This window comes from Pipistrellus hanaki, assembly GCF_964339955.1.
Source record: "Pipistrellus hanaki genome assembly, chromosome: 2".
Taxonomy (NCBI): Eukaryota; Metazoa; Chordata; class Mammalia; order Chiroptera; family Vespertilionidae; genus Pipistrellus; species Pipistrellus hanaki.
The window spans coordinates 189,873,833-189,899,206 of record NC_140504.1 but is presented as its reverse complement, the minus strand read 5'-3'; the positions used below and the strand labels follow the sequence as shown (position 1 = coordinate 189,899,206).

Sequence of the window (25,374 nt, the reverse complement as noted above, 5' to 3'; positions counted from 1 at the left end):
TTGACATCTGTCAGCCCCATCTGCTTCTAGATGGTTCCTGCAGTGACATCAGCACATCTATGACACTAATCATCGTGTTTAGCTGAGCTTATGGAGGGGAGACTCATAGCCTCGAGGGAAGACAAGTACTAAAAAGTAAAAATAGTTCTTGAGGCTGTTGTATCTAAAGGTGTGAATGCTAGTGTATCACATCCATTTTGCCAAGGTTAGATGGACCATTACTCTAATCTCCCGCATTCTGCTTTGTATTATGAGTGAAATGTTTATAAACATTTGCTGAGTCACTCTCTCCTGGCATTCACCTGAACTGCCAATGTACTTCCTTATTTATGTAAGCACCTGAACGTCCTTCATAGCTGTTTTGTACATAACACGAAGAGCTTTGCCAGTCATCATCAATTATCCCAGCGTTTTCCTCCTGCTATTACTTCCCTTGTCTGAATGTCAACACGGAAAGCTGGAGGCATTCACTCGGAATGTCTGTCCTATAGTTGGGAGTGAGAGCTCCTCGCACAAATCCCAATTCAAATGAAGATCTGTTCCTACTATTGACTTGGCCTTTTGGTTAGGTACCATGGCAATCTCCGCCATCCTAGTCCCTGGCCACACTCAGGTTCTGGAAGGCCAGAGAGGACCCTGAGCTGGCCTTCCATGTCTGCCTTCCGAAGAGGCAGGTGTTTAAACACAGATCTGGGCCAAACCCCAGGCTGAAAACACAGATGCTTAACCAAGAGCAAGAGGTCATCCTGCCCATCTCACAGTCTCACACGTAGGTTTCAATCCCAGCCAGCTTATCTCCCTGGGAGGGTGCTCCTTGCCCAGTCATCCTTACCCCACCCTCTTCTTGGTTTTAGTCACCTTCTCCAGTGGATGGAGAAGAGAGCTTATCCCTGGGATATCTAGAGACACTTCCTAGTAAAAGCTCCGAAAGCTCCATAAAAGAACTACCTTTGCTGCTTTCTTCAGAATTAAGGAGGGAATCTGGGCCGGTCAATCATGCCTTGAGGGATGCGGCTGTGAGTGACGTGCAGACTGGATAGGTGGTTGAGTCAACTGACCAAGAGTAACCTTGGGCAAGTTAAGTCTCTCCTCTGACTTCCTGTTTCTTCCCTGTGAGACCCTATGGAGATGGTTAGGAACACCCAATGTGGAGACCTCATGTGCCTACATCAAGTAAACACTCAATAGTGATTAGATGTTGACCATGTTCTTATGATGTGACCAGTATCAACCTCCAGCAGGACTTTCCCTATGTGCCAGGCCCTGTTCCAAGCTTTTGATATGCATTCATTAACTGAATCCTCTGAACTGCCTAATGATGGAGATTCTACCATTATCCCCAAGTCTGAGAGGAAGAAACCGAGGCACAAAGGAGCAAAATCATCAAAGAAACAGGGAAAACTTGGATGGCTTAAGGACTCAGACAGGGACCCAAGGACAGAAAGGAGGTACGTCACACCCTGAACCCCAGCTGCGAAGGATCGCCTTGGGGTGCCGAGTGATAAGCTCACCTTGCAGAAACACAAAACCTTCAAGTTAAAGAAAACCTACATGCAATCCGATCCTCTGCTTGTATCGGCGAAGAAGCTGGTGCTGGTGCTGGTGCTGGTGCTGGTGCCGGAGAGGGAAAGCGGCATGGCCAGGCCCACAGAGACTGGGCAGCGGAATCAAACCAAGCACCAGGCTGAACATGTGCTATGCTTTTCCTGGGCCTCAGGTCCTTCCAGAGACCACAGACAGAACCTGAAGCATCTCCAAAGTCCCTAACATTGAATTAAAAAATTCCACACATGGACTATTTTTGTGAGAAGAGGGTTCATACATAGTAATAACAGCCATGATAACAGATACTATAATAAATAATGAGATTTGTCAGCGAGTTGCTCTGTCCAAGGCATATCTGAAGCACGTCACATGTATGAACTCATTTGAGCCCCATGAGAACCCTATGAGCAGGGTGCTATTATTTTTTAAAATATATTTTGTTGGTTTTTTACAGAGAGGAAGAGAGAGTTAGAAACATTGATGAGAGAGAAACATCAATCAGCTGCCTCCTTCATACCCCCTATTGAGGATGTGCCTGCAACCAAGATATATGATCTTGACAGGAATCGAACCTGGGACCCTTGAGTCCACAGGCCGATGCTCTATCCCCTGAGCCAAACTGGTTAGGACGCAGGGTCCTATCATTATCCCCATTTTGCAGGTGAGGAAACTGAGGCCCAGAGAAGTGAACTAACTTGTCCAAGGTCACACAGCTGGTAAGTGGCAGAGCTGGGCAGTGTTAGAACTTCTTCTGTTTCCAACATCCCCTGATCTGACTACCGGTATCACCAGGGCAAATCCTCTGGGTAATGTTTTTCTGACAACAAGTTTTGCAAACGACAGCTGCGAGTTTCCTCCATTTCAAGGCACCTGAGACACTGCAAATGTCCAAAACATTTCCAGACGCTGAGCAGCCCTCGTGAAGGTGGTCACTGACCTGGTTCTTACTTAACACAGTTCTGGGAGTCAGGTTTTTAAAACAGACCAAGCTTCTGCCTTTCTCAAGCAAACCTCCTCTCCTTTTGCCCTCCAAACCCTGGCAGGAGGGCGACTCCAGGTCTGAACGTGGCTTCAGAGCTAAATTCCCAGCCGGGCTGAGCTGGCACGACCTGGCTGCTCAGACAGTCACCGTGTCTGAACAAAACCCGAGGCTGGGAGACGTGCCTGGTGCACGGAGCCTGCAATTAGGCTGTGACTGGATCGATTGATTGCTCTGGGATTAGATTCTGTGTGTTTAGCAAAGAGCTGAGCTCTGGCCAAGTTGCCAGGGTAATTTTCCTCTACACACTCCTGACAATGCAAAGATAGCACAGCTGGTATGTCCCGGGACACATGGGCGGGGGGGGGCGGGATGGGAAAGACTCACATACTGCCCACTTGCTCATGCCAGCCCTGGGCCGAGCACCTTCTAACATGGTCGCATTCATTTTTCACAACCACCCTGGCAGGACGCTATCCTTATTCCCGTTTGACAGATAAGAATATTGCATTTTAGAGAAAGGAGAACACCTGCCCAAGGTCAAAAAGGTGAATGGATGTCAGGTAGGATTTGAACCCAGGCCACTCCAGCCCACGGACAAGAACCCGGTGTGACACCAGATGTTGGCACCACAGAATGTTCAAGTACAAGCCTTCAGCAATCACCCTTCAATCTCCTTTTCCTAGAAATGAGGACTGGGGCCCAGAGAGGGCAAGTGACTTGTGAAGGTCACACAACCAATCTGGCTGCCTCGGGACTCTCTGTGCACTGTCTCTTCATGGAACAAGGGGGTTTTTATCTGAAAAGTGCATTCAAGTGGCAGTTCTGGATTCCTGGCGGATGTGGCTAGTCTCGGGGCTCGCTTACTCAGATTCCTCCTCTTTGGTTTCCTTCAGGCTCTCAAGGAACGTCTCTTCCAGGAGATCCAGCTCCCCCAAAGGCAGGCGGAGGAGGAAGGTCACGTGGCAGATGAGGACCCGGGCCCGAGCATCGTATCGTCCTCGAAAGAGAGAAACAACACGGGGAAGGGAGTCAGTTTGCCTTTAAGAACAGAGACGTTAACAGCAGATAACAGATAAAACCCAAACCCTAGAAACATCCTAAACACGCAACCCATGAGAACCAGTCAATTAAACAATAGCACAGCTTCCTGGATGGAATATGTGCAACTATTAAAAATATTGATCATTTTGATGATGTTGACTCTACCAATCCATGAACATGGTATGTTCTTCCATCTGTTTATGCCTTCCTTTATCTCTTTTTTCAGTGTCCTGTAGTTTTCTGAGTATAGGTCTTTTATCTCCTTAAATTTATTCCTAGGTATCTTAAAAGCAAGGAAGTACTTTTTCAAATTAGCAAAGGTTATTTTTTTTAAAAAATCCCAAAGCTGTTAAGGAGGTGGTGAACACGGTGCTCAGGTGAGAGTGTGTAGTCTGACAATATTTATTTATTTATTAAATATATATTTTTATTGATTTCAGAGAGGAAGAGTGAGGGAGAGAGAGAAACATCAATGATGATAGAGAACCATTGATTGGCTGCCTCTCACAGGCCCCACACTGGGGACTGAGCCCTGATAACCTGTTTTCTGACAGGGAATTAAAGTGACCTCCTGGTTCATAGGTTGACACTCAACCACTGAGACATGCTAGCCTGGCGATTGTGAAGTCTGACAATATTTATATCAAAAACTTTAAATATGTGCATTTTCTCCTCCCCCCACCCCAAAATCATAGGGCCAGAAAGTAGAATGATGGATACTGGGGAGGAAGGGCATTGAAAAGGGGAGGATGAGGAACTATTGTTTAATGGAGACAGAGTCCCAGTTCTGCAAGATGAAGAGGGAGGGATGGTGGTGATGATTCATCATGTAATTGTACCTAATGCCACTGAACTGTACACTTACAAATGGGTAAGGTGCTGAATTTTATGTTACATGTATTTTACCACCATTTAAAAACATGGGAAGAAGAGATGCATCCCCCTTGGCCCAGGAAGTCCGGTGGTAAGACCGGCTTCCATATTGGATCTTTTTGACAGAGGGGAAACCACAAGGACCTAGTATCCCGCTGCTCTGCACCCACCTTCGTATAGGCTGTCTGATGACGTGCGCTGTCTAAAATGCACATCACAAAGTTCTGAGGAGAGGACACCTGTTCTCTGACCAGCCCCAACGAATGTTACAGAAGTATCTCCTTTGCTGGGCAACCCTATCTAATAAAGAGGGAATATGCTAATTGACCATCACACTCTCACAAAAGATGGCAGCACCCACAGCCAATAAGAAGGGAATATGTTAATTGACTGTCACACCCTCAAAGATGGCGGTGCCCACAGCCACAAGATGGCAGTGCCCAATCCTTTCAGTCCTGGTGGGTCTGGCCACTCTGTGCGCCTGCCTCCGGAGTTCCCCATCCCCTCAGCCCCTCAGCCACCCAGGACTGGCCTAAGGCGCAGGCCAGCCTTGGATGACAACTCAGGTAACCAGGGCCACCCAAGCTTGTGCTGCCAGCAGTGGCAGCAGCAGAGATATAATGGGGGCATTGCCTTCCCCTGATCACTGGGTCGTCTCCCACCCCCGAGGGTTTCCAGACCTTGAGAGGGGGCAGGCCAGGCTGAGGGAAGCCCCCTCCAGTGCATGAATTTTCATGTATCAGGTCTCTAGGAATATTATACTAAAGTAGTAGTGGCTAGCCTTCGACAAGATGCAGCCTCATGTCCTGAAGTTTGAGGTGTCCTTGAACCTTCCTTGAACTAGGGTCCTCAGAGCAAGCTGCGGTCTGGCAGCATTTGCCCAGCCGGCCTTGGCTGCCTCCCTCGGTGTGGAACTGTCTACGTGCTGGGGAACAGACACCTGCGTGTCGTATCTTGGGGTTATTGAGTCAATTAAAGCTCCAAACAAAGGAGCTCGCTGTGCTTTCACAGGATCAGACTATCGCACCAGGTGATAACCGAGCCGTGGAAATTAACCAAGCCTTGGCCGTGGTGGCTTAATTGGTAGCAATTATAATTAGTGACTAATTTTTATTCCATTCGTTAAGGCTGCAGTGGAACGGGCTGCCAGGGGCACAGGTAATCTCCCAAGGCATTCTCAGGCACGGGGCTCTCAGTGGCAGCCTCGTGGAAGGGTCACTTCAAGGAGCTTGGTGGCCAGGCTGCTGGACTTGGGGCTGATATCCCAGAGCTGCTGAGGGGTTGACAAAATTAGCATAAAACACAGGCACTCGGTGAGGATCAGCTATGGTTACATTTACTCCCAGGGCCCAGCAGAGGGCCTGGCGCATGCACTGGGTGCTCAGTTCCTATTTGCTGAATGGATGGTCCAGCCAGTGTTAATGCTGGTAACAAGCTGTATGATGCTCTAGGATGCTGATGGAGAACCCAGTGACCTGGTGACAATGTTTGCCTTTCACCACAACCGGAGACCAGTATCTCTAACCCTTCTGATTCATCAGGGAGGCAGGGCTTTCGTTTCAAGAATAAAGACCACGCCAGAGAGGAGAGCCAAGTTTGCGGCAGGGACTGCTCCGTCCCATGCAGCGTGCACCTCCGCAGGCCCCTTGGCCTAGAGTTGATGCCATCTTTGGCTTCAGAGTGCAGAGGGCAAAAACCACGATTCAAGTTTAAGTCTCCAGGGCACCAACGCAGAGTTCACGAGGAGACCGGCTTTGCCTTAAATGGCATTTTGAATGTCTGAAAGGTAGTCCTGGGCTATTTAACCTACTGAGCAGGCTCTCTTCTCCTGCCAGTGGGCATAACAGGACCGGCCTGAGCAGTTGATCTGAGGATTAGATGCTATGCAATTCCTCACAAGCTATGTTCGGGATCTAGAAGAGCAACTAGAATACCTTGTAAAGATTGCTGACTACAAATAAAGCAGCCCCTCCTGAGATGGCCAAGTTTGGGGTCCTAGAGCATTGGCTTCTGGCCAGGGCTGTGTTTGCTGTGCACCCCCGACTCCCCCTCCCCCCGGCCCCCGAGAACATGTGACAATGTATGGAGACTTTTCTGGTTGTCAGCACTCAGGAAGTGCTTCCGGTGTCTAATTGACTGGAGGCCTGGGATGCAGCTAAGCATCCTACACTGCACAGGAGGGCCCCCCCAGAGAAGGACCCAGCCCAATGGTCACCGTGTCTAGAACAGAAAGCCCGGCTTAGAGTCAGCTCACATTCAGGTTAACCTTCAACACACAAAGGACGTCTTGTTTTCGTTGTGTGTGCTAAGAGCTTTGTGGGTTGTTACAGGATGAGGAGAAAGAAGTGATTAGCACTCCCCGAAAATTCCACCCAGCTGCCCAAATGGCATCGTTCTGTGACTCAGATCCCCACACTGTCCGTAAAGGTCAACCTTCCAGGAAGTTCCGAGAAATGCAGCTTTTCATGTTGATCTGCTGTGCTGATCTCATGACTCATCACTCCCCTCACACCCGAGGGAAACCCAGACAGAGCCTCCTCCTCCGCTGTGTGCCCACCTCATCAAGGTCTGCTGTAGAGATTGAACCCTGCATCCATCCATTCCCCCATCTATCCATCCCCCCATCCATCCATATATGCATGCATTCATATATCCATCATCCTATTCATTTATCCTTTCATCTATTTATCTGTCCATCTATCCATCCATCCATCCATCCATCCATCCAGTACTAAATGCCCACCGTATGCCCAAAAGTGCTGTAGATGCTGAGAAGCGATGATATGCAATCCAGACAAGGCCCTGCCCTCATGGAGTCTGTGAGAAGGGACTTGAATAGATGGCCCAACTATGACACGGTTCCAGACCCTCAGTAGATGCCAAACTGTGGGCAGTACTGAACTCTATATATGCCACGTTTTTTCCTTTACATACAGACCTGTGAGGAAGTGTAATTTATAAATTAGGCACAGGAAGAGAGAAACAATGACTAGTAAGAAAAGAGAACAATTATAACAATATACTGCAATAAAAGTTATGTGACGGTGGTCTCTCTCTGATAAACGATTTGATAAGTGAGGTGGCTATTCTGTGACTAATGGGAGGGTGGCATACATGGCACAGATATGCTGGACAAAGGGATGATTCACATCTCAGGCCGGATGAAGCAGGACTTCAAGAGTTCATCACACGACTCAGAATAGTGTGCAATTTAAAGCTATGAATTGCTTATTTTTGGAAATTTCCATTTAATATTTTCGAACCGTGGTACACCACGGGTAACTGAAACCATGGAAAGGGAAACTGCAGAGAAGGGGGGTGGATTACTGTCATTAAGTTAGAGATCTCTTTATGAGAGACGTGCAGAGGAGAGGAAAGGAAGGGGGGAAGCGGAGGAGGAAGCCCTGGAGCAGGGGTCCTCAAACTTTTTAAAGTGGGGGCCAGATCACGGTCCCTCAGAGAGCTGGAGGGCCGGACTATATGAACTACTAATTCCTACTGTAACACCTCGGCTGCGCTCACTGCCCAAAAAACCTGGCGGGCCGGATCAGACTCCTCTGCGGGCCGCATGTGGCCCGCGGGCCATAGTTTGAAGACCCCTGCCCTGGAGGATGGAGGCAGAGACGGCAGTGATGCAGCCACAAGCCAAGGAGATGCAGCCACAGCCAAGGAGCACCTGGAGCTGTCAGCAGCTAAAGGCATGAGGGGTTCTCGCCCACAGCCTTCAGAGAGAGCAGGGCCCGGCTGACACCTTGCTTTCACACTTTTGGCCTCCAGGACTGCGAGAAAATACATTTCTGTGGCTTTAAGCCACCCATCTAAGGAACTTGGTTACGACAGCCCTAGGAAACGGATGTAGTGAAATCCTGAACTGCCACTTAGGAGCAAGCGTGGGTAAAGTGCTTAACCGCTCTGAGCCAACGTCCTCATCCATAAAACAGAACACTAGGACCATCCCATTAATTCTTCTAAGGATGTTTGCGGAGTGTTTGCTATGTGTAAGTATGTGGTAAAGAAAACTAGGCATGGCTCTGCCCCCATGGAGCTGACGGTGGGAGGGCAAGCCAGTCACCAAGCAAAGCAGCGTGCAGCTGGGTGTTCAACCTTGGCGGACATCATACCGAGGCGTGCCGGGGGCTTTCCCTGGGAAGTGGTGACTGAGCGGAGGGATGAGGGACAGGGAGAGAGCACCGGGCAAGAGGAACAGCACTATCTCCAGCCAGGGGAGGGCCACGTGCAAAGACCCATGGTGCCAGGAGCAGGTGCACTCAAGAGGGGAGGGCGTGTGTAAGAGGTGAGGAGGGGGAGGGGCCAGCCCACCAGGAGGCGGGGGAGTGGCCCCGGGTAGGAGCCAGGAGGCAGCATTGTGGACTTGCAGGGTAGAGACCAAACTGCAGGTCAGAGTGATGGCAGGAAGATCCGAGAGGAGACCCCTGCTGTTATCCAGGAGGAGGTGATGGTGGCTCAGACCAGGGTGGTGGATGTAGGTGAAGACGGGGCCAGATTCAAGAACTACTCAGAAGGCAAAACCACAGGCATGGCGAGGAAGAAATGAAGTAACTGCTAAGAAGTGCCCCACAGTGCTTGGCACGAATGAAGTGCTTCCGGCTCCCTGGCTTGTACCAAATGACCACAGGGAACCAGGCCACGGGTGGCAGCCCATCCCAGGCTTTCCTGGGGGAAGATGAGTACCCACAATTCACGGAGCGTAGAGAATCAACTCACCGTCCTTGAGGGAGAAGCTCAGCAGGTCCTGGGGGAAAGGAACAGAAATGTGTCACAGCCTGCTCATGTGACACATATGTATTGACGCCTACTAAGTGGGAGAACAAGACAGACAACATCTCTGCCTTATACTCCAGTGGCGAGCCAGACAAACGAATAAGCAAACAGTGTGTGAGCACTTCCGGGAGTGAAATGAAGTTGACCCACCTGCAGCCCCTGTCACAAGCTGCCTGTTTTCACTGCGCGCAGAGCCAGGGAGGGACATACCCAAGGGACACAGCAGAGCTGCTGCTTCTGAACAAAAGCACCACAGCGTGGCAGCAGGAGCCATGATTCTGGAGTCAGAGTGCCAGGATTCAAATCCGGGCTCAGCCACGTGTGAGCTGCATGACCTTGAACAACAAGGTACTTAATCTCCACGTACCTCTACAAAAGGGGAATGTGCCCTGACCGGTTTGGCTCAGCGTCAGCCTGCGGACTCAGGTGTCCCAGGTTCGATTCCCTTCAAGGGCATGTACCTTGGTTTTGGGTACATCCCTAGTAGGGGGTGTGCAGGAGGCAGCTGGTCCATGTTTCTCTCTCATCAATGTTTCTAGCTCTCTATCTGTCTCCCTTCCTCTCTGTAAAAAATCAATAAAATTATTTTTTTTAAAAATGAGAATGCTCACACTACCAACCTTATAAATTTGCTTTGAGATAATATTTGATAAAGGAGTTAATATTTGTTAAGTTACTAGCACATACAAAGCACTATTTAAGTAATACATGAAATCAATAGTAGATATTCAATAATGATCACTTCACATAGCTATGATCATCATCATACGTTATTCTGATGAAATATTTTATCTTCCAACTCCCACTAGACGTAGTTTGAGCCTGACTTAGAAAACCTTTTGTTCTGGTTCCCCCGGCAGCCGCCACCCGGGGGCTGGGTGTACCTGGGTGATCACCAACGGGTCGTCCTTCAAGACGGGGTCCTTCGTTAAGATCTGAGCAAACATGTCAGCTCCTTCGCCTCCCAGGCCGCTGGCAAACGCAGTCATGGTCGGCAGGACGGCTTCGGACAACTCCAGCCACCTGGCCAGGCCCGTCACAAACTCTATGCAGAAGGAGCTGAAAGACAGACACGACTCAGATCCGAAAGTTTCCCGATTGCACTTGGCAAGGCTGCTGGGAAGCTCAGAGGAGCCACGTTCACAATGGAAACAGCTAGCACATCCGACATCACCATGGTGCCTGCGGTCCACGGGATACAGAGGGGCCCAAACCTTATCTCGGGTGGCGGGATTCTAGCTTCTTCCCCCACCAAACCTCTGACCAACGAGGCTGATAAACCACAGGAATGAGGCCACGTGCCCCGGGCCCGGCCTGGGCCGGGCCTGGCCGGGGCTGTGAAACCAGAGAGAGCGAGGTGCGGCTCTGATGAGCAGCTCACAGCGCAGGGAGACAGGGAAACAACGAACTCATCCTGGTGGCGTGAGGTCTGCGAGGAGAGGGGCAGGGATCGATTGAGCCCTGGTGAGCCCCGAGGGAGCCCCAGACCGGCTGGGGAGGAGAGGAGCAGCAACTAGAAAAGGGTTCCCACAGAAGGAGACTTGCTGCTGTTGGGGAGCACCCAGATGTGCTTTCTCAGGAAAAGTCGGTCACTCAGCAGTAGATAAAGTGCAGAATCTGTCCTCCCCATGTCCACTGCCCCTATGGGCCTCTCTCCACACCAGGCATTGGAGTTGAGTCCCCAGGAGTCCCTGGCTGGAGGATGGCTGGATCGCTCTAGGGGAGAAGGAGCCCTTAGAGCTGAGACACGGCTGCAGGAAGCATGTGGCATTTGGGGATACATCAGGCTTTAAAGTTTCTGCTCGTGGCAGCGAGAACGGTGAGCACGGTGGGTGGGCAGGAGATGGGGAGCACGGGCGTTAGTTAGGAGGTGATCACACCAGTCCAGAGACAGGCCTCTCTCTAAACCCAGCAGCCCAGCCTGCCTCGCCCCCACTGTCCTGGGGCTCCCTGTACTGGGTCCTACACCCCTCGTGCTGGCCAGATCGGGTGGAATCAGGCCTCCTAGGGACAAGCAGAGCTCCCCGGTGGCGGGGACAATGTCAGAAGGCCTCCTGCTTGCACCACCTGGTGCCCCAGGCCCACGGGTCCCAGACAGCCCACCCATCCCGGTCCTCAGAGCTGGGGCGGCCGAAGCCCAGTGCAGAGAGTGCTGCAGGCCAGGCCCCCGGCAGGAGCGGTGAAATGCTCAGGTTCCAGCCCTGGTCCACCCCTATGACAGCCCAGGTCCCCAGGAGGCAGCTCTGAGGTGATTGGGACCGGTGCCTGTGGGAGGTCGGGGAGGAGGCAGGAGCGGGCAGGGAGCAGCGGGGTTACCAGGCAGCCCTGCAGGGAGTTCTGAAGATGAGTGGCCTTTCAGAGCCGCGGGAGGGCGAGAGGGCGAGAGGGCTGGGCCTTCTGCCGCCACATCCGCCAGCCATCGGATGCGGCTGCCCCGGGAAGGGGATAGGACCGTGGGCGAGGAGTCTCGCTTCCACTGCGACAGGCCCGGGCGGTGCTGGCAGCCCTCTCAGCAGCAGGGGGACAGTCTTTCATTCTTAAAGGGGCATCTGGGCGATGGAGCACCTTGCAAAAGTAACTTGACTCCTCTGGGCCTCAGTTTCCTTATCTGAAATGGGTTTAAGAGATCAACTACAGCCCTGGCCAGTGTGGCTCAGTTGGTTGGGTGTCGTTCTGGGCACCAAAAGGTTGTTGGTTCAATTCCTGGGCAGGGCACATATATACCCAGATTTGGGGCTCAATCCCCAGGAAGGGACATGCAGGAAGCAGCTTATTGATGTTTTCTCTCTCTCTTCTCTTCCTTCCTCTCTAAAATCAGTAAAAATATGCTAAGAGAGAGAGAGAGAGAGAGAGAGAGAGAGAGAGAGAGAGAGAGAGAGAGAGAGAAATATCAACTTTATAAGGTTGTTTGAAGTTAAATGAGATGATACATACGAAACACCCAAAGGAGGGATTGGTATGGAGTAGCTGTCCAGCTTATGTTAGCTAGCGGCATTACTTTTATTTATAAGCCAGCCAAGAGAGGTAGTGGAGAACAGGGTGCAGAGTCGAAGGCCCCCTTGGAGAGTCCCCTTCCTGCCTTTTCTTCATTTTTCTATGCTGTAAAATGCAGAGGGTAACAGACATACCTCGTAGGTTGGTTGGAAAGATTAAATGCCACAGTAACAGCGCCTGGCACCCGATAACCCTCAGTAAATGTTAGCTACTGCTATTACAATCACGTGATGGAACTCGCTGCCATTACCGGGGTTACCCAGGATGGGGTGTGGGTGGGAACGGGGCCCAGGGATGACTCTGTGAACTGAAGAGCACTCAGGGGTAACCTTTTCTGCAGACAGGGCGCGGGGCTGAGGGCAGCAGTGTGGCCCCGTGTCCACGGAGAACGTCTTGGATGCAGAGAAGCATCTCCTAACAAGAGTGGAGGCAAGTTAACAGCTCTGCCACTGGCTGTGTGACCTTGGACAAGTTACCTAACCTCTCTATGCTTCAGTTTCTTTGTCTGTAAAACAGGTGATAATGACGAAACCTGTTTCATAGGGTTGTTAAAAGGATCAACTAAGGTAACATCTGCCGTGTGTTTAGAATACTACCTGGCACATTTAAGGCACTCTATATGTTTCTTTAAATGAGCAACGGAATTAATAAATATATATGTAAAGGGGCAGAACAACAATCTATAATAATAAAAGCATAATATGCAAATCGCCTGAACAACTGAACAGCAGAACAACCATCTGGACGACCTTCCGGACACCCATGTATGACACGCACTGGCACCAGAGCAGACAAGGCGGGTGCGATGAGATTGGTTGGGGGCCCCCCCCACATCGCCCCATGATCACCCCACAGAGGGAGGCCCAGGCCTCCGGCCAGCGATGCTGTGGCGGGTGTACGGGGGGAGGGGGGGAGGAGCAGCCAGTGATCACCCCTTTGAGAAAGGCCCAGGCCAGCCAGACGATTTCCCCCCATGCCTGCTGCCCACGAGGGAAGCCTGGCAGCTCTGCACAGAGGATAAGCAGTGGCAGAGGTGGGGGCGGGGCCAGCTGCCAGCAGCTGGGGGAAGGAAAGCCCTGATAGGCCCTGATCGCAGGCCAGGCCTACGGACCCTCCCGCAGGGGTCCCGGATTGCGAGAGGGCACAGGCATTTTAGATGGGCGGAGCCTCAGGACTGTCTGAAGCGGTGGGTGGTCTCATTGAGATACAAGAAAATCGACAGCAGCAATGACAATCACAGAGGAGCGATCCCTCAGTCCCTGTGCACACTGCCTGTTTACTTCCCACCAATCCCCATGAGGGAGGATTGGTGCTAGATATAGGACACCCAGGCCTGGAAGGGGTATGGGACAGCTCCAGGGTTCAAGGCCACCACCGTCTGGCTCCAGAGGCCACGCTTCACCACTGCAGGGATTACAGACTCTCCAGGGATTGCAGACCTGGGCCTCACCCTGTGCCGGGCGCTGGCGGAGCAGGTGCATCCAACGTTCCCTTTCATCCTCGCCGCACCTGGCAGGTGGCGGCCCGGGCCGCAGAGATTAAACGCCTTATCAAGGGCGCCACTGATGCGAAGGGCAGAGCTTCGCCCGTGGTCCAGGGAGCCTGAACTTGAGTCCAGAGCTCCTCCTAGTCCCCAGGGGCCCGCACTCCACCAGGCCGCCACTTCTGGCCCGCAGCCTGTTCCCGCAGATTATGTTTTATTGGGACAATAAAACATAATCGCAGGAAAGAAACCTTTGGTGGAAAGAAACCAAATCAGAACTTTCAGGAAGGCGTGCCCCAAGGCAAATGCTTCCAGCCTCACGTGCTTAGAACTCATCGGGGGCGGGGGGGGGGGGGCGGAATGGGGGGAGACCCTGGACAATAACCCACTTTCCTACGTGCTCTCCCAGGCACAGGCCTGGCACACTGTCTAGGCTCATACATGTTTGCTTATGTGAACAAAACACACAGAGCTCTTCCCCATCTATGCACCAGCGTATCAGGCAGGGGATGTTCAGGCCAGAGGAAGCTTCTGGAAAAATGGAGGTTTCCCAGATATGGCACAGGCAGGAGCAGGGGAGAGTTGGGCCTTTGCAGGGAACAGAATATCCAACGAGATATAGTCTAACCTCAGACAGAGGATGTGATTCCATTATTAATGATGAGAATATTCAACATGTGTTGGGCAGTAGCTCAGCTCTGCAGGGCCACCCACACATTCCCTCCTCACAAGAGCCCTCTCTGACAGTGCTGCTTCTCTGAGGCAGTGACTCCCAACAGAACCCCCTTCCTGGCCAGCAGAACCCACTCTCCTGTGGAGGGCAGGAATGGCGAGGGCCTTGATTCTTCCCCAGCCCCCACACCTTGCTGGTGAGGCTCGGGCAAGTGACTGGATCTAGCCAGAATCCTTCGTGGCATATTCTGGGAGAGATTTCCTCCTGATGAGAGAGATTGAGGGGAATCCCTGCCCGCATCCTTTGTGCCCCGGGCCTTTTCCTGTGAGGAGGTGATGTGTGGAGCGGAGCAGCCGTGTTGTGATCTGGAGAGGAAGGCCAAGAGAATGCAGAGAAGCCAACCCAAAGGCTTTCTGAGGCACTGATCAAGCCTTTTGATTTCCTATTAAGTGAGGAGGGAAAACCTATTCTTTAAATCTCTGTTAGTGCAGTGTCCTATTACTTGCAGCTCCAAATACCCTGACTGGTAGGAGGAAGTGCCCGATTGTCTCCATTTTACAGATGAGGGAACTGGGGCAAATACAATAATTCCCAGCGTTAGCAAGTAACCAGTACATTTATTGAACACCTACTATGTGCCAGCACTGTGCTACATTATCTAATCCATCCCCTCCATTTTATAATATATATATATACACACACACACACACACACACACACCACACACACACACACACACACACTCACTGAGTGGCCAGATAATTATGATCTCTGAACACATAATAATTTGGCCACTCAGTGTATATCCTATAAATAAAAGGCTAATATGCAAATTGTCCCCTCAACCAGGAGTTCGAGCAGCAGGCCAGCCGGCCAACCACCCATGTCCCCTTCCCCCTGGTCAGGATGGCCGGACCCCACCCATTCATGAATTCATGCTGAGTGGCCAGATTATTATATGTCCAGAGATCATAATAATCTGGCCACTCAGTGTGTGTGTGTGTGTGTGTGTGTGTGTGTGTATACATATATATATGTCACTGTGTAAGTTTAAGGGATACAGCATAATGGTTTAACTTACATGCATTGTGAAATGATTACCACAATAGCCTTAGTTAAGCTTGCAGCACCTCATATAAACACAATAAAAAGAGAAAGCATAAAAAGAACAAGTGTGTTCCTTTCGATGAGAACTCTTAGGATTGACTCTTTTAACAACTTTCCTGTGTATCACACATCAGTGTTGGCACAGTCATGCTGTATATTACATTCTTAGCACTTATTAATCTTGTATGAAAGTTTGTACCTTTTACCCCCTTTCTTCAATCATTTAGTTCTTGTAATCATCCTGCTTCTAAACTCTTTCCCCATAGAATCATTGATGCCTTTCAAGGCCAAAGCCTGAGCTCTTACCAAGTCCTCTATTAGAATTTTAGATGTACATCTAATGCACGTGCTAGATATTGACAAGGCAGATATTAACACTGTAATTCGAACTCTCTTTTGCTCCCATGACATCCCATCTGTTCGCTACTACAATCAGTCATGCGTGTATCCTCCCCTTAGATTCTGTCTGCTTTGTTCACCTATACCTTCTCTGTACTTCAAATGATGGCTGGCACACAGTAGGTGCTCAGAAAATGCTTGGTGAAGGTATGAGTGCGGGATGAGAGGTCATATTCCCTGTCAGGCTGTGAGCTCCTTAAAAGCAAGAACAATGACTCTCCCCCCTTGTGGGCTGCTTGGTGCCTCTGAGGAAGCACGACCTTCCCTCTGTGAGACAAACGCACTCACCTCTGCTCAGGTTCCGGAAAGAGCTGGGACAGGGATATGCCACAGAGGGCAGCATAGGCAAAGCGGTTGGCCTCGGACAGCTCCCGGCCCGTGGGCAGGCGTGGGTCTCCCTCCGCAGCTGGCTCAGCCTCCTGATGCAGCTGGGGGCTGGGCCTGCCCCATGTGGCCATTTCCAGTCCTGCAGGGAAAAAACCCAGTGAGCATTGCATCAGGGGTAGGCAAAGGTTACTTAATGGGACACAAAAATTCCCAACCCTGAGAGGAAAGGTTCCTTGAAATTAAGAACTTCATCATCCTTAAGAAAGTGAAAAGATATACCAAACACTAGTAGGAGATATTTTCTTTTTTTTTTCTTCTTTTAAAAAAAAAAATATTTTATTGTTTTTTTACAGAGAGGAAGAGAGAGGGATAGAGAGTTAGAAACATCGATGAGAGAGAGTCATCCATCAGCTGCCTCCTGCACACCTCCCACTGGGGATGTGCTCACAACCAAGGTACATGTCCTTGACCAGAATCGAACCTGGGTCCTTTCAGTCTGCAGGCCGATGCTCTATCCACTGAGCCAAACCGGTTTCGGCTAGTAGGAGATATTTTCAACTTAGAGGCTGAGGTAATGGTGCTTATTAACCAAGACGGCATTTTATTAGGCTGATCTCCAGGGAGACCCACATTGGCTTTTAGTTCAAGATTAAACAACCCTGCACGGCTGGTGTGAGCGTTGGTTGTGCGTTGAGCGTTGACCCATGAACCAAGACGTCAGTGGTTGGATTGCCAGTCAGGGTGCATGCCCGGGTTGTGGGCTTGATCCCCATCTGGGGGCTGGCAGGAGACAGCTGATCAATGTTTCTCTCTCATAGATGTTCCCATTTCTCTCTCTCCCTCTTTCTCTAAAATCAATAAAAACATATTTTTAAAAAAGAATAAACAACCTTCTAATCAGAGAAGTGTGAGCTGGCCTGCTTCTAACCACAGCGAGAAGGGGAGATACAGGGGTAAGTAGGTTTATAGTTGTACTTGAAACTCAAAGTTTATTTTGTATTATTATTTAATAATTATTGTATGATTTTTATATATGAACAGCCATAACATTCCCGCGCCCCGGACTTAATGCACAAAAACTCAGCTCAGGCCAAATGCATTCATTCATTCATTCATTCATTCATTCATTCAACAAATACACTCCTGAAGCCCTATAATCCGTCCTCTCCACAGTGGCCCCGCATGGCCTTTTTTTCACAGACACCAACCCTGTCACCCGCCTGCTTAAAAGCCTCCGAAGGTTTCCCACGCACCAGGATGAGTACAATCCCCTTCGGATGGCCTACGACTCCCTGTGTGAGAGCCGCGCCTGCCCCCAACCTTCTCGTGCCCCCCACGCCCGGCTTGTTCACTACATTGCGGCCACACTGGCTGTCTTTCTTTTTTTTTCTTTTTTCTTTTTTTTAATTAATATATTTTATTGATCTTTTTCACACAGAGAGGAAGGGAGAGGGATAGATAGCTAGAAACATCGATGAAAGAGAATCATCGACCAGCTGCCTCCTGCACATACCCTACCAGGGAGGTGCCTGCAACCAAGGTACATGCCCTTAACCGGAATCGAACCTGGGACCCTTCAGTCCGCAGCCTGATGCTCTATCCACTGAGCCAAACCGGTTTCAGCCACACTGGCTGTCTTTCTGCTCTTCCAACACCCACACCGGTCTCCTTCCATTGCCATTCCTCCTGCCTGCGACACTCCTCCCCTGACCTTGACATCCTTTGGCCTCAGCCCGAATGTCTTCAGGCTAAAGTTCTTCTGTCCCTCTCTCCCAGCATCCTGTCTAGTTTCATAATACTTAGTTCTATCTTAAATAATATATTTTAAAATATTCTGTCTGTATACATATTTACTAATTTATACAAACAGAATATCTGCTTTTCAAAGCAGGCCCCTGGTTATTTCCTCATGGGTGTCCCCCAGATTTTGGAGCAGGCCCTGAATGTTATAGGCATTCAATTAACTACTTGCTGGATGAATGAAGAAGGATATATGATATATGATGTCCTGTTCTGGGCCTTGGGGCAGATCAGGGGACAAAACTGACAAATTCCCTGCTCTCCAAAGGCTTATGCTCTGTGGGACACAGGAAATAATAATAATACACCAATACATAATGATAATAATAATTTAAATAACTTGCCAAAGATTACATAGCTGGTAAGTGGTGGAATCAAGATTTGCATGTGAGCCGGGACCAGTTTGGCTCAATGGATAGAGCGTCGGCTTGGGGACTGAAGGGTCCCGGGTTCGATTCCGGTCAAGGGCATGTACCTTGGTTGCGGGCATATCCCTAGTGGGGGGTGTGCAAGAGCAGCTGATCGATGACTCTCTCTCATCGATGTTTCTAACTCTCTATCTCTCTCCCTTCCTCTCTGTATAAAATCAATAAAATATATTAAAAAAAAAAAAAGATTTGCATGTGAGTGGTCTGTTTATAGGATCCATGCCCTTAACAGTCAGCCAAATAAATCAGTAAACATTAGGTCAGGAAGTGGTCATGGGGGAGGGGGGCAATAAGGCAGTGAGGGAATAGGAAGTGATAGGCAGGAGGGACGTGGCTGTGGTCTGCAGATGACAGGTGCCCTTCCAGCAGAGGAGGCAGGAAGTAAAGGGGACAGCCCTGCCAATAGGGGGGAGAGTAATCCAGGTGATGAAACAGGACAGTAGAAGAGACAGACAAGTAAACAGATGATGACAAACCAGCAGACTAAATGCTGCGAAGAAGGAAACATATAGAGAGGGGTAAAAAGAAGGCGCCTGGAATGTAGAATTGGCTTCCTGGAGAAGGTGACGTCAGACAGGGGTGGGGGGCGGGGAGAGGAAGAACATGTTCTGGGCAGAGGGTAGAAGGGAGGAAATGCTTTTTAAGAGCCCTGAAGATGCTCAGTGCAGCCAGGGTTTGAGCGAGTGGGTGTGGAGGGGTAGACGAGGTCGGAGGGAATGTTGCCGGAGCCAGACCATGACGGACGAAGTTCTCCCAGCTAAGGAGTCAGACAACTGTAAGGCCACGGCCATGCTGGGAGCTGTGAGGATATGCAGGACCTCCCATACTATTTTTACAACTGCCTGTAGTCTATAATTATTTTAAAATAAAAAGTTAAAAAAATAAAAAGCACCGAAACCGGTTTGGCTCAGTGGAGAGAGCGTCGGCCTGCGGACTGAGAGGTCCCGGGTTCAATTCCGGTCAAGGGCATGTACCTTGGTTGCGGGCACATCCCCCGTAGGGGGTGTGCAAGAGGCAGCTGATCGATGTCTCTCTCTCATCGATGTTTCTAGCTATCCCACTCCCTTCCTCTCTGTAAAAAATCAATAAAATATATTTTAAAAATAAATAAATAAATAAATAAATAGCAAGAAGTGGAGTGTCTCTATAGAATTTGAAAGACCTTTTCTTAAGGTCTAAGTAAACTAAAAATAAAAATTCACCACCTCCCAGAATTAACCAGTTAGTGAATTTAATAAACACGTATTGCCCTACTATGTGCCAGGACTGTCCTGCATGCTGGGGACACAGCAGTGACTAAGACAGACAGACAACAACCCTCCATCACAGAGCTGTATTCCAGCGGGGCAGACAACAATGTGTAAACTCAGCACATTTACAAAAAGACCATTTGAAACAATGATGAGGGTTCTGAAGGGAAAGAAACCTTAAATAATATTTACCCAGATTTCAAGAAACAACTGTGGACCTCCCCTCAAGGTCTCAAAACAGCTGCCAGCTTCTGGATGGTTCTTCTGGGAAATATGCAAATTGTCCCAGAAGAGCAAACCAGAAAAACCAGCCTGTGGGTCCACAGGGAGTGGAGTCTGGAGGCCTGTGGGAGACAGGGATCCGGTTCCCCAGGCTCAGGAAGTCTCACTACTACTTTCCTCTGAGCCTTTGCCCCGCAGGTCCCTCTACCTGGGATCTCTTTCTCAGTAGGGCTTCAGGCAGCCCTGGACTTTGCTGGAACTGTCTGTTCTAACTCCTCGTACCCTGAGCTGTGGTTGCTGTACTAACTCCTTGGTAAGCTTGGCAGTAGAGGGCAGACACCGGATCCCTTTCATTCCCATGCCCAACCCTTACGTGCCATAGACTGAGTGATCAGAAAATGCCTGCTACGTGAATGGATGGATGGATGGATAAATGAACTAGTTTCGGGGGCTTAAGTGAGAGCTAGATTTTCCTGGTTATTTCTCTCCTATTCTTACCCTCCCATGGAGCATCAGATGAAGGACAGAGATGGAACAAGGGCCAAGTGTCTGAATTACCCAGGGATGTGCCAGAACCCCAAATCCAAGGTCCCCCAAAGCTTCAAATAACCTGAACTTCATCCTAATGGCCTGTTTTCATCCCAAGGAACTAGAATATTATTTTCTGCCTCTTTATGCCTCCGGAGGGTTTGTAATAAGTTATCAGTGATAACACCCTTCCGCTGGATGTTCACCTTCTATGGGGCATGGGAATGTGCCTGTACCACGCCTTATGAACTCAGAGAATCAAGCTATGAGTCCAACCATCTTAAAGAGTGCAGAGAAGAAAAATGGCTGGGAGAATATCCTCCAAAATTATTTCTGAAGTTGAGATGAGAATTTTCTGGATTCCCCAACTTTCTGCCATATATATGTACTAGTTTTGCACTTAGTGCAAAAAAAATTATTTTATGTCTCTATCCATAGCGAGGGGACTGTTAGGATTTATATCAGGATGGTGACAGTGGCTGTCTCTAAGCAGGGAGAGGGAAGGATTGATTGTGGATTATTTTTAAATTTTTCTTTTACGTTTCTGCTTTATGAATTTTTAATCATGAGCATGTACTGGTTTTAAAATCAGAAAAAAAATAGATGCGATTTTAAATTAGAATACGGTGTGCTGCTACAGGCTCATACTGGCTGGTGAGAAGTGATGCTAGTGCCTTGAAATGGGTCCTGACAGGAGTATTTACACCGCAGGGATTGGCAATTGTTACAAATGAGGAATTTTATTTTTCAGAGAGGTGGTGAATAGCATACCAATGTCTATATGATAAAATCCCAGTTATGCTTTTAAAAATGTTTCATGGAGCAAGAAGATCACAAGGAACTACATCAGAATGTTAATGATCATTGTCTCTCAGGGGTAGGGCTGTGGGACAAGAAGTAACTGGTATGTGTTCTTTCCATTTTTGGGGTATTTTTAACGTTTTCTGTCACAAGCTTATTGGTGCTTTTATCATAGAAAAAACAGCTTTAATTAAAAAAATGCCAATTCTGTTCTTAATCCCTAGAAGGGGAGTGCTTTATCTCAGAGAGTCTGGCCCTGTGCGGACCAGCCAAGCCTTGCAGGGCTGAGGTCACAGTTAAGTCCCACTCCTCTGACCAACAGGTTTTGTTATCAACAAAAAGGATATAAGGGTTGGCTGGACAGACAGGGATTTCCAGCCATCCACCATGGCGGGATGGAGGTGCCCAGGGTTCCAACTCCATGGATTGTCCAGTCAGATGGGCTGGGCCCCAAACTATTCCAGCTGTGGGTGTGTGTGGCAGCTGTGAGGTGAGGGAATGTGCCAACTGAACTGTGCATACTGGTCCTCAGGGGCCTGCACTGGACCCAGAAGAGCTCCGACTCTCAGAGAAACAACAAAGACCCAGTGAGAAGAGCAGGCGAACACTGAACCATGGCCAGACTGCAGAGACCAGCAATGGGATGGACAGGGACCTCGTCTTGTCTAGGACCTTGTCTCCATGCCCTACGACTATGGTTTTGCCAGTCACATTACCTGCCACCAAAGAAAACACTGGCTGCAGTATTTTTGTCAGTAGTGGGGGTAGACAGACATTCCACAAATATCTCTCCTTAGTCTGCAAGCACCCACAGTGGGTGTTCACCAGTGTTATGTTGACTAACGCCAAAAACAACACGTGGGGTTTCTCCTCAGGAAGATGGAAAAATTCTGAAGTCAGCATCGAGGAGAAAATCAAATCTGATCAATATCATCCTTAAGCCAAAATTGGTTTGGCTCAATGGATAGAGCGTTGGCTTGGGGACTGAAGGGTCCAGGGTTCGATTCCGGTCAAGGGCATGTACCTTGGTTGCGGGCACATCTCCAGTAGGGGGTGTGCAAGAGGCAGCTAATCAATGACTCTCTTTCATCGATGTTTCTAACTCTCTATCTCTCTCCCTTCCTCTCTGTACAAAATCAATAAAATATATTAAAAAAAAATATATGTATATATCATCCTTGAAAATCTTTTAAATCGCCCTTAATGCCCTGTGACCTGGGCCCTTAGAAGATCACATGCAAGAATACATTACTTTTGTTTTTCTTTACATGCTACAGTGACGGCCTTTATTTTACTTTTTTTTTTTTTTTTTTTTAACTTGGAGCAGCCAGTGAAGGTCAAGGTGAAATTTGATGTGCCTGTGCCAATGTGTGTGTATTGTTCTCTTTCTCGTTTCTGGTTAACTGCATTTTTAAATGAGTCTGCAGTACAATACAATGAGCATTTCAACTAGAGAAGTGGCTACAGAGTCACAGGAAGGCCGAGAACTAATTATCTAATTGTTCTAGAGCCAAGGAGAAGGAAAAGCGTCTGGTTGAAGAAATCCTTTATAAAAACTAGAGCTATAGCACTGATTTTAGCCAGAAACTCGAAAGACTGTAGTTCGAAGTTCACACACACACACACACACACACACACACTTGAGATGGTCTCAGAATGGAGAATTCAGGCAGGCCCAGTTTACTCCCCATTCCCCTCTCCAGCAATTTGGGAGAGAAACCCATTCATTCTGTACCTCTATCTGGAAGTTAAGTTGGAAGCCACTGGTAAATGCTGCAGCATCTCAGGAGGTCTCCATGGCAACAGTTCCAACAGAGGAGAACCCAGAGGGTTCTGGACAATCCCACTACAGACCAGAAGAAAAAACGGACGTTGGCACAAAAAGTTCCCATCCCAGACTCACTTCAGCAATCTGGAGGATGGGCGGGTGCTGGGGTGAACAGATGCCATCAGGGGGGTGCCCAGGCTCTGTAACACGTTGTCCATATTTATCATGTGCCTTCTTCCCCGACTCACACTCCAGTACAAGCTGCCACCCTCTCTCCGGCAGGAGCCTCCTCATCTCCCACTTCTTTCTGCCCTCACCCCTAGCTATCCACCACCCAGTACCCAGCCTGAAGTCAGACCACGCCCCTTCTCTGCTCCACACCTCCAACGACACCCTCCTCACCCACAGTCACAATCCTTACAATGGCAACTGGGCCACATACAACCTGCCCTCCTTTTTCTGTCCCCTTCGCTCATTCTGCTCCAGCGACACCACCCTGGATCCCATCAGGCACATTCCCACCTCAAGGCCTTAGCCTTGGCTGTTCCCTCTGCTGGGTATACTCTTTCCTCCCCCAGATAACCACCTGGCCAGCTCCCTTACCGCCCTCCGGCCTTGGCTCCGATCTCACAGCTCACTGAAGCTACCCTGTCCCAGCCTCTCATCCCAGGCCTTTTTACCTGGCTCCTTGCTTGCTTCAGAACACACATCACTTACTTGTCATTTACTTGTGTATGTTTACTGCTTACAGTCTACCTCCCTCTGCCCACATGTAAGTACAGTAGGCACTTACAATCATTTGTTGAATGAATAGAGGTTCCCACTTGGCATCACTAAAAAAATAATTCAAGAGGCAAATCTGCCTGGGAAGCAAGGGGAGAAATGGCACCGTCTGCAATGGTTTGTTTGACTCCCTGATTTTCAAACTGTTCCATAGGGCTCCAGGGACTTCTCTTACTCTGGTGGCCAAGAGGAAGTACCGTGGGAGCCCTCAACGCCCTGCCTTCAAATTATAACCGTAAATAATTCCTGGGTGTAGACCTCAGAATACAGACAGCAGGGCCTCAAAAAGGGTGTACCAATATGTTCACAGCAGCATTATTAACAACTAGAGGCCCAGTGCACGAAATTCATGCACAGGGTGTGGGGGGTGTCCCTCAGTCCAGCCTGCACCCTCTCCAATCTGGGACCCCTTGAGGGATGTTCAACTGCCCGTTTAGACCCGATGTGAGAGAAATACATCGATTGGTTGCCTCTACATGAGCCCCAACCAGAGCCTGGGCTGGGGAAGAGCCTGCAACCTAGGTGCATGCCCTTGACCAGAATTGAACCCGGGACCCTACGCTCTATCCAGTGAGTCAAACCAGTCAAGGTAATATAGTTTTATATAAAGCGAGGCCCCTGTATTTGCTCAAGAGCTACACCAAAAGGTAGATTTCATTACTGAGCATCCCTCTAAGCCAGTGTTTCCCAAAGTGTGGTACGCGTACCCCCAGGGGTACGGGAAGAGTTTTGTGGGGTTACACGTTGCACTGGAGTTTGGTGGGGATATGCACTGCACCGTGCTTAGCTGTGCCTAATTCTACGTTCTCATGAGTATGAGGGGTACTCAGCATTACGAAAATTATAGAAGGGGTACACATATGTCACAAGTTTGGGAAACACTGCTAAGCGAACATGGACCTACCCCAGAAAGCCTAGGAGTTATGGTCCAGGTGGAGTGCAGGGTACAGGCAGAAATTACTCCCAGTGAAGAGTGTAAAAATCCACCTGAGCTACACCTCCCTCCTATGTACCCAGGACGTCCTGTGACCTGCGGTACTATTATAGTCTAATTTGGCTCAGACCTGAAGGATGAGGAGGTGTTAACCAGGAAAAGGGAGACAGGGAGAGGAGTGGTCCAGAGGAGCATGGGCAAAGGCTCGGGAGAGGGAGGGAGCAGGGTGCTTCCAGCATAGAGGGCCATTGACAACGTGCTCTGAGACAGGCTGGAGGAGGCCCAGTGTAGGTGGGGTCTGGGCTGTGCAGAGCCTTGTGGTCCACGCTAAGGCTTTTGTTCTTCACGCTGAGAAAATGCACAGCCGCAGCGGGGTTTTACACAGAGGATGGAACAATCAAATCCGTCAGGCTGCCCAGTGGAGGGGAGCCAAGTGGAAAGAGCGTTGGCCCTAGCCGATTTGGATCAGTGGATAGAGCATCAGCCCATGTGGGCAGAAGGGTCCAGGGTTCGAATCTGGTCAAGAACACATACCTTGGTTACAGGTTCCCCAGCCCTGGTTGGGGTGCAGGCAGGAGGCAACCAATTGATGGGTCTCTCTCACATTGATGTTTCTGTCTCCCCCTCTCCCTTCCACTCTCTCTGAAAATCAAT

The 25,374-nt window shown here is 49.5% G+C and overlaps 1 protein-coding gene across 2 annotated transcripts in view; it reads right to left on the bottom strand.

Moving 5' to 3' along the window:
• The window catches only part of TMCO4 (transmembrane and coiled-coil domains 4), a 63,398-nt gene that overhangs the window by 35,207 nt on the left and 2,817 nt on the right, over window positions 1–25,374 (bottom strand). For both annotated transcript variants that reach the window (XM_084875245.1, XM_084875246.1), the window contains exons 2-6: window positions 22,971–23,081; window positions 16,168–16,345; window positions 10,108–10,282; window positions 9,167–9,194; window positions 3,392–3,524 (exon numbers count right to left, since the gene is read on the bottom strand). In XM_084875245.1, coding sequence (XP_084731371.1) covers window positions 3,392–3,524; window positions 9,167–9,194; window positions 10,108–10,282; window positions 16,168–16,337 — 506 coding nt within the window. In that variant the 5' untranslated portion in view covers window positions 16,338–16,345; window positions 22,971–23,081. The remainder of the gene's footprint in view (window positions 1–3,391; window positions 3,525–9,166; window positions 9,195–10,107; window positions 10,283–16,167; window positions 16,346–22,970; window positions 23,082–25,374) is intronic.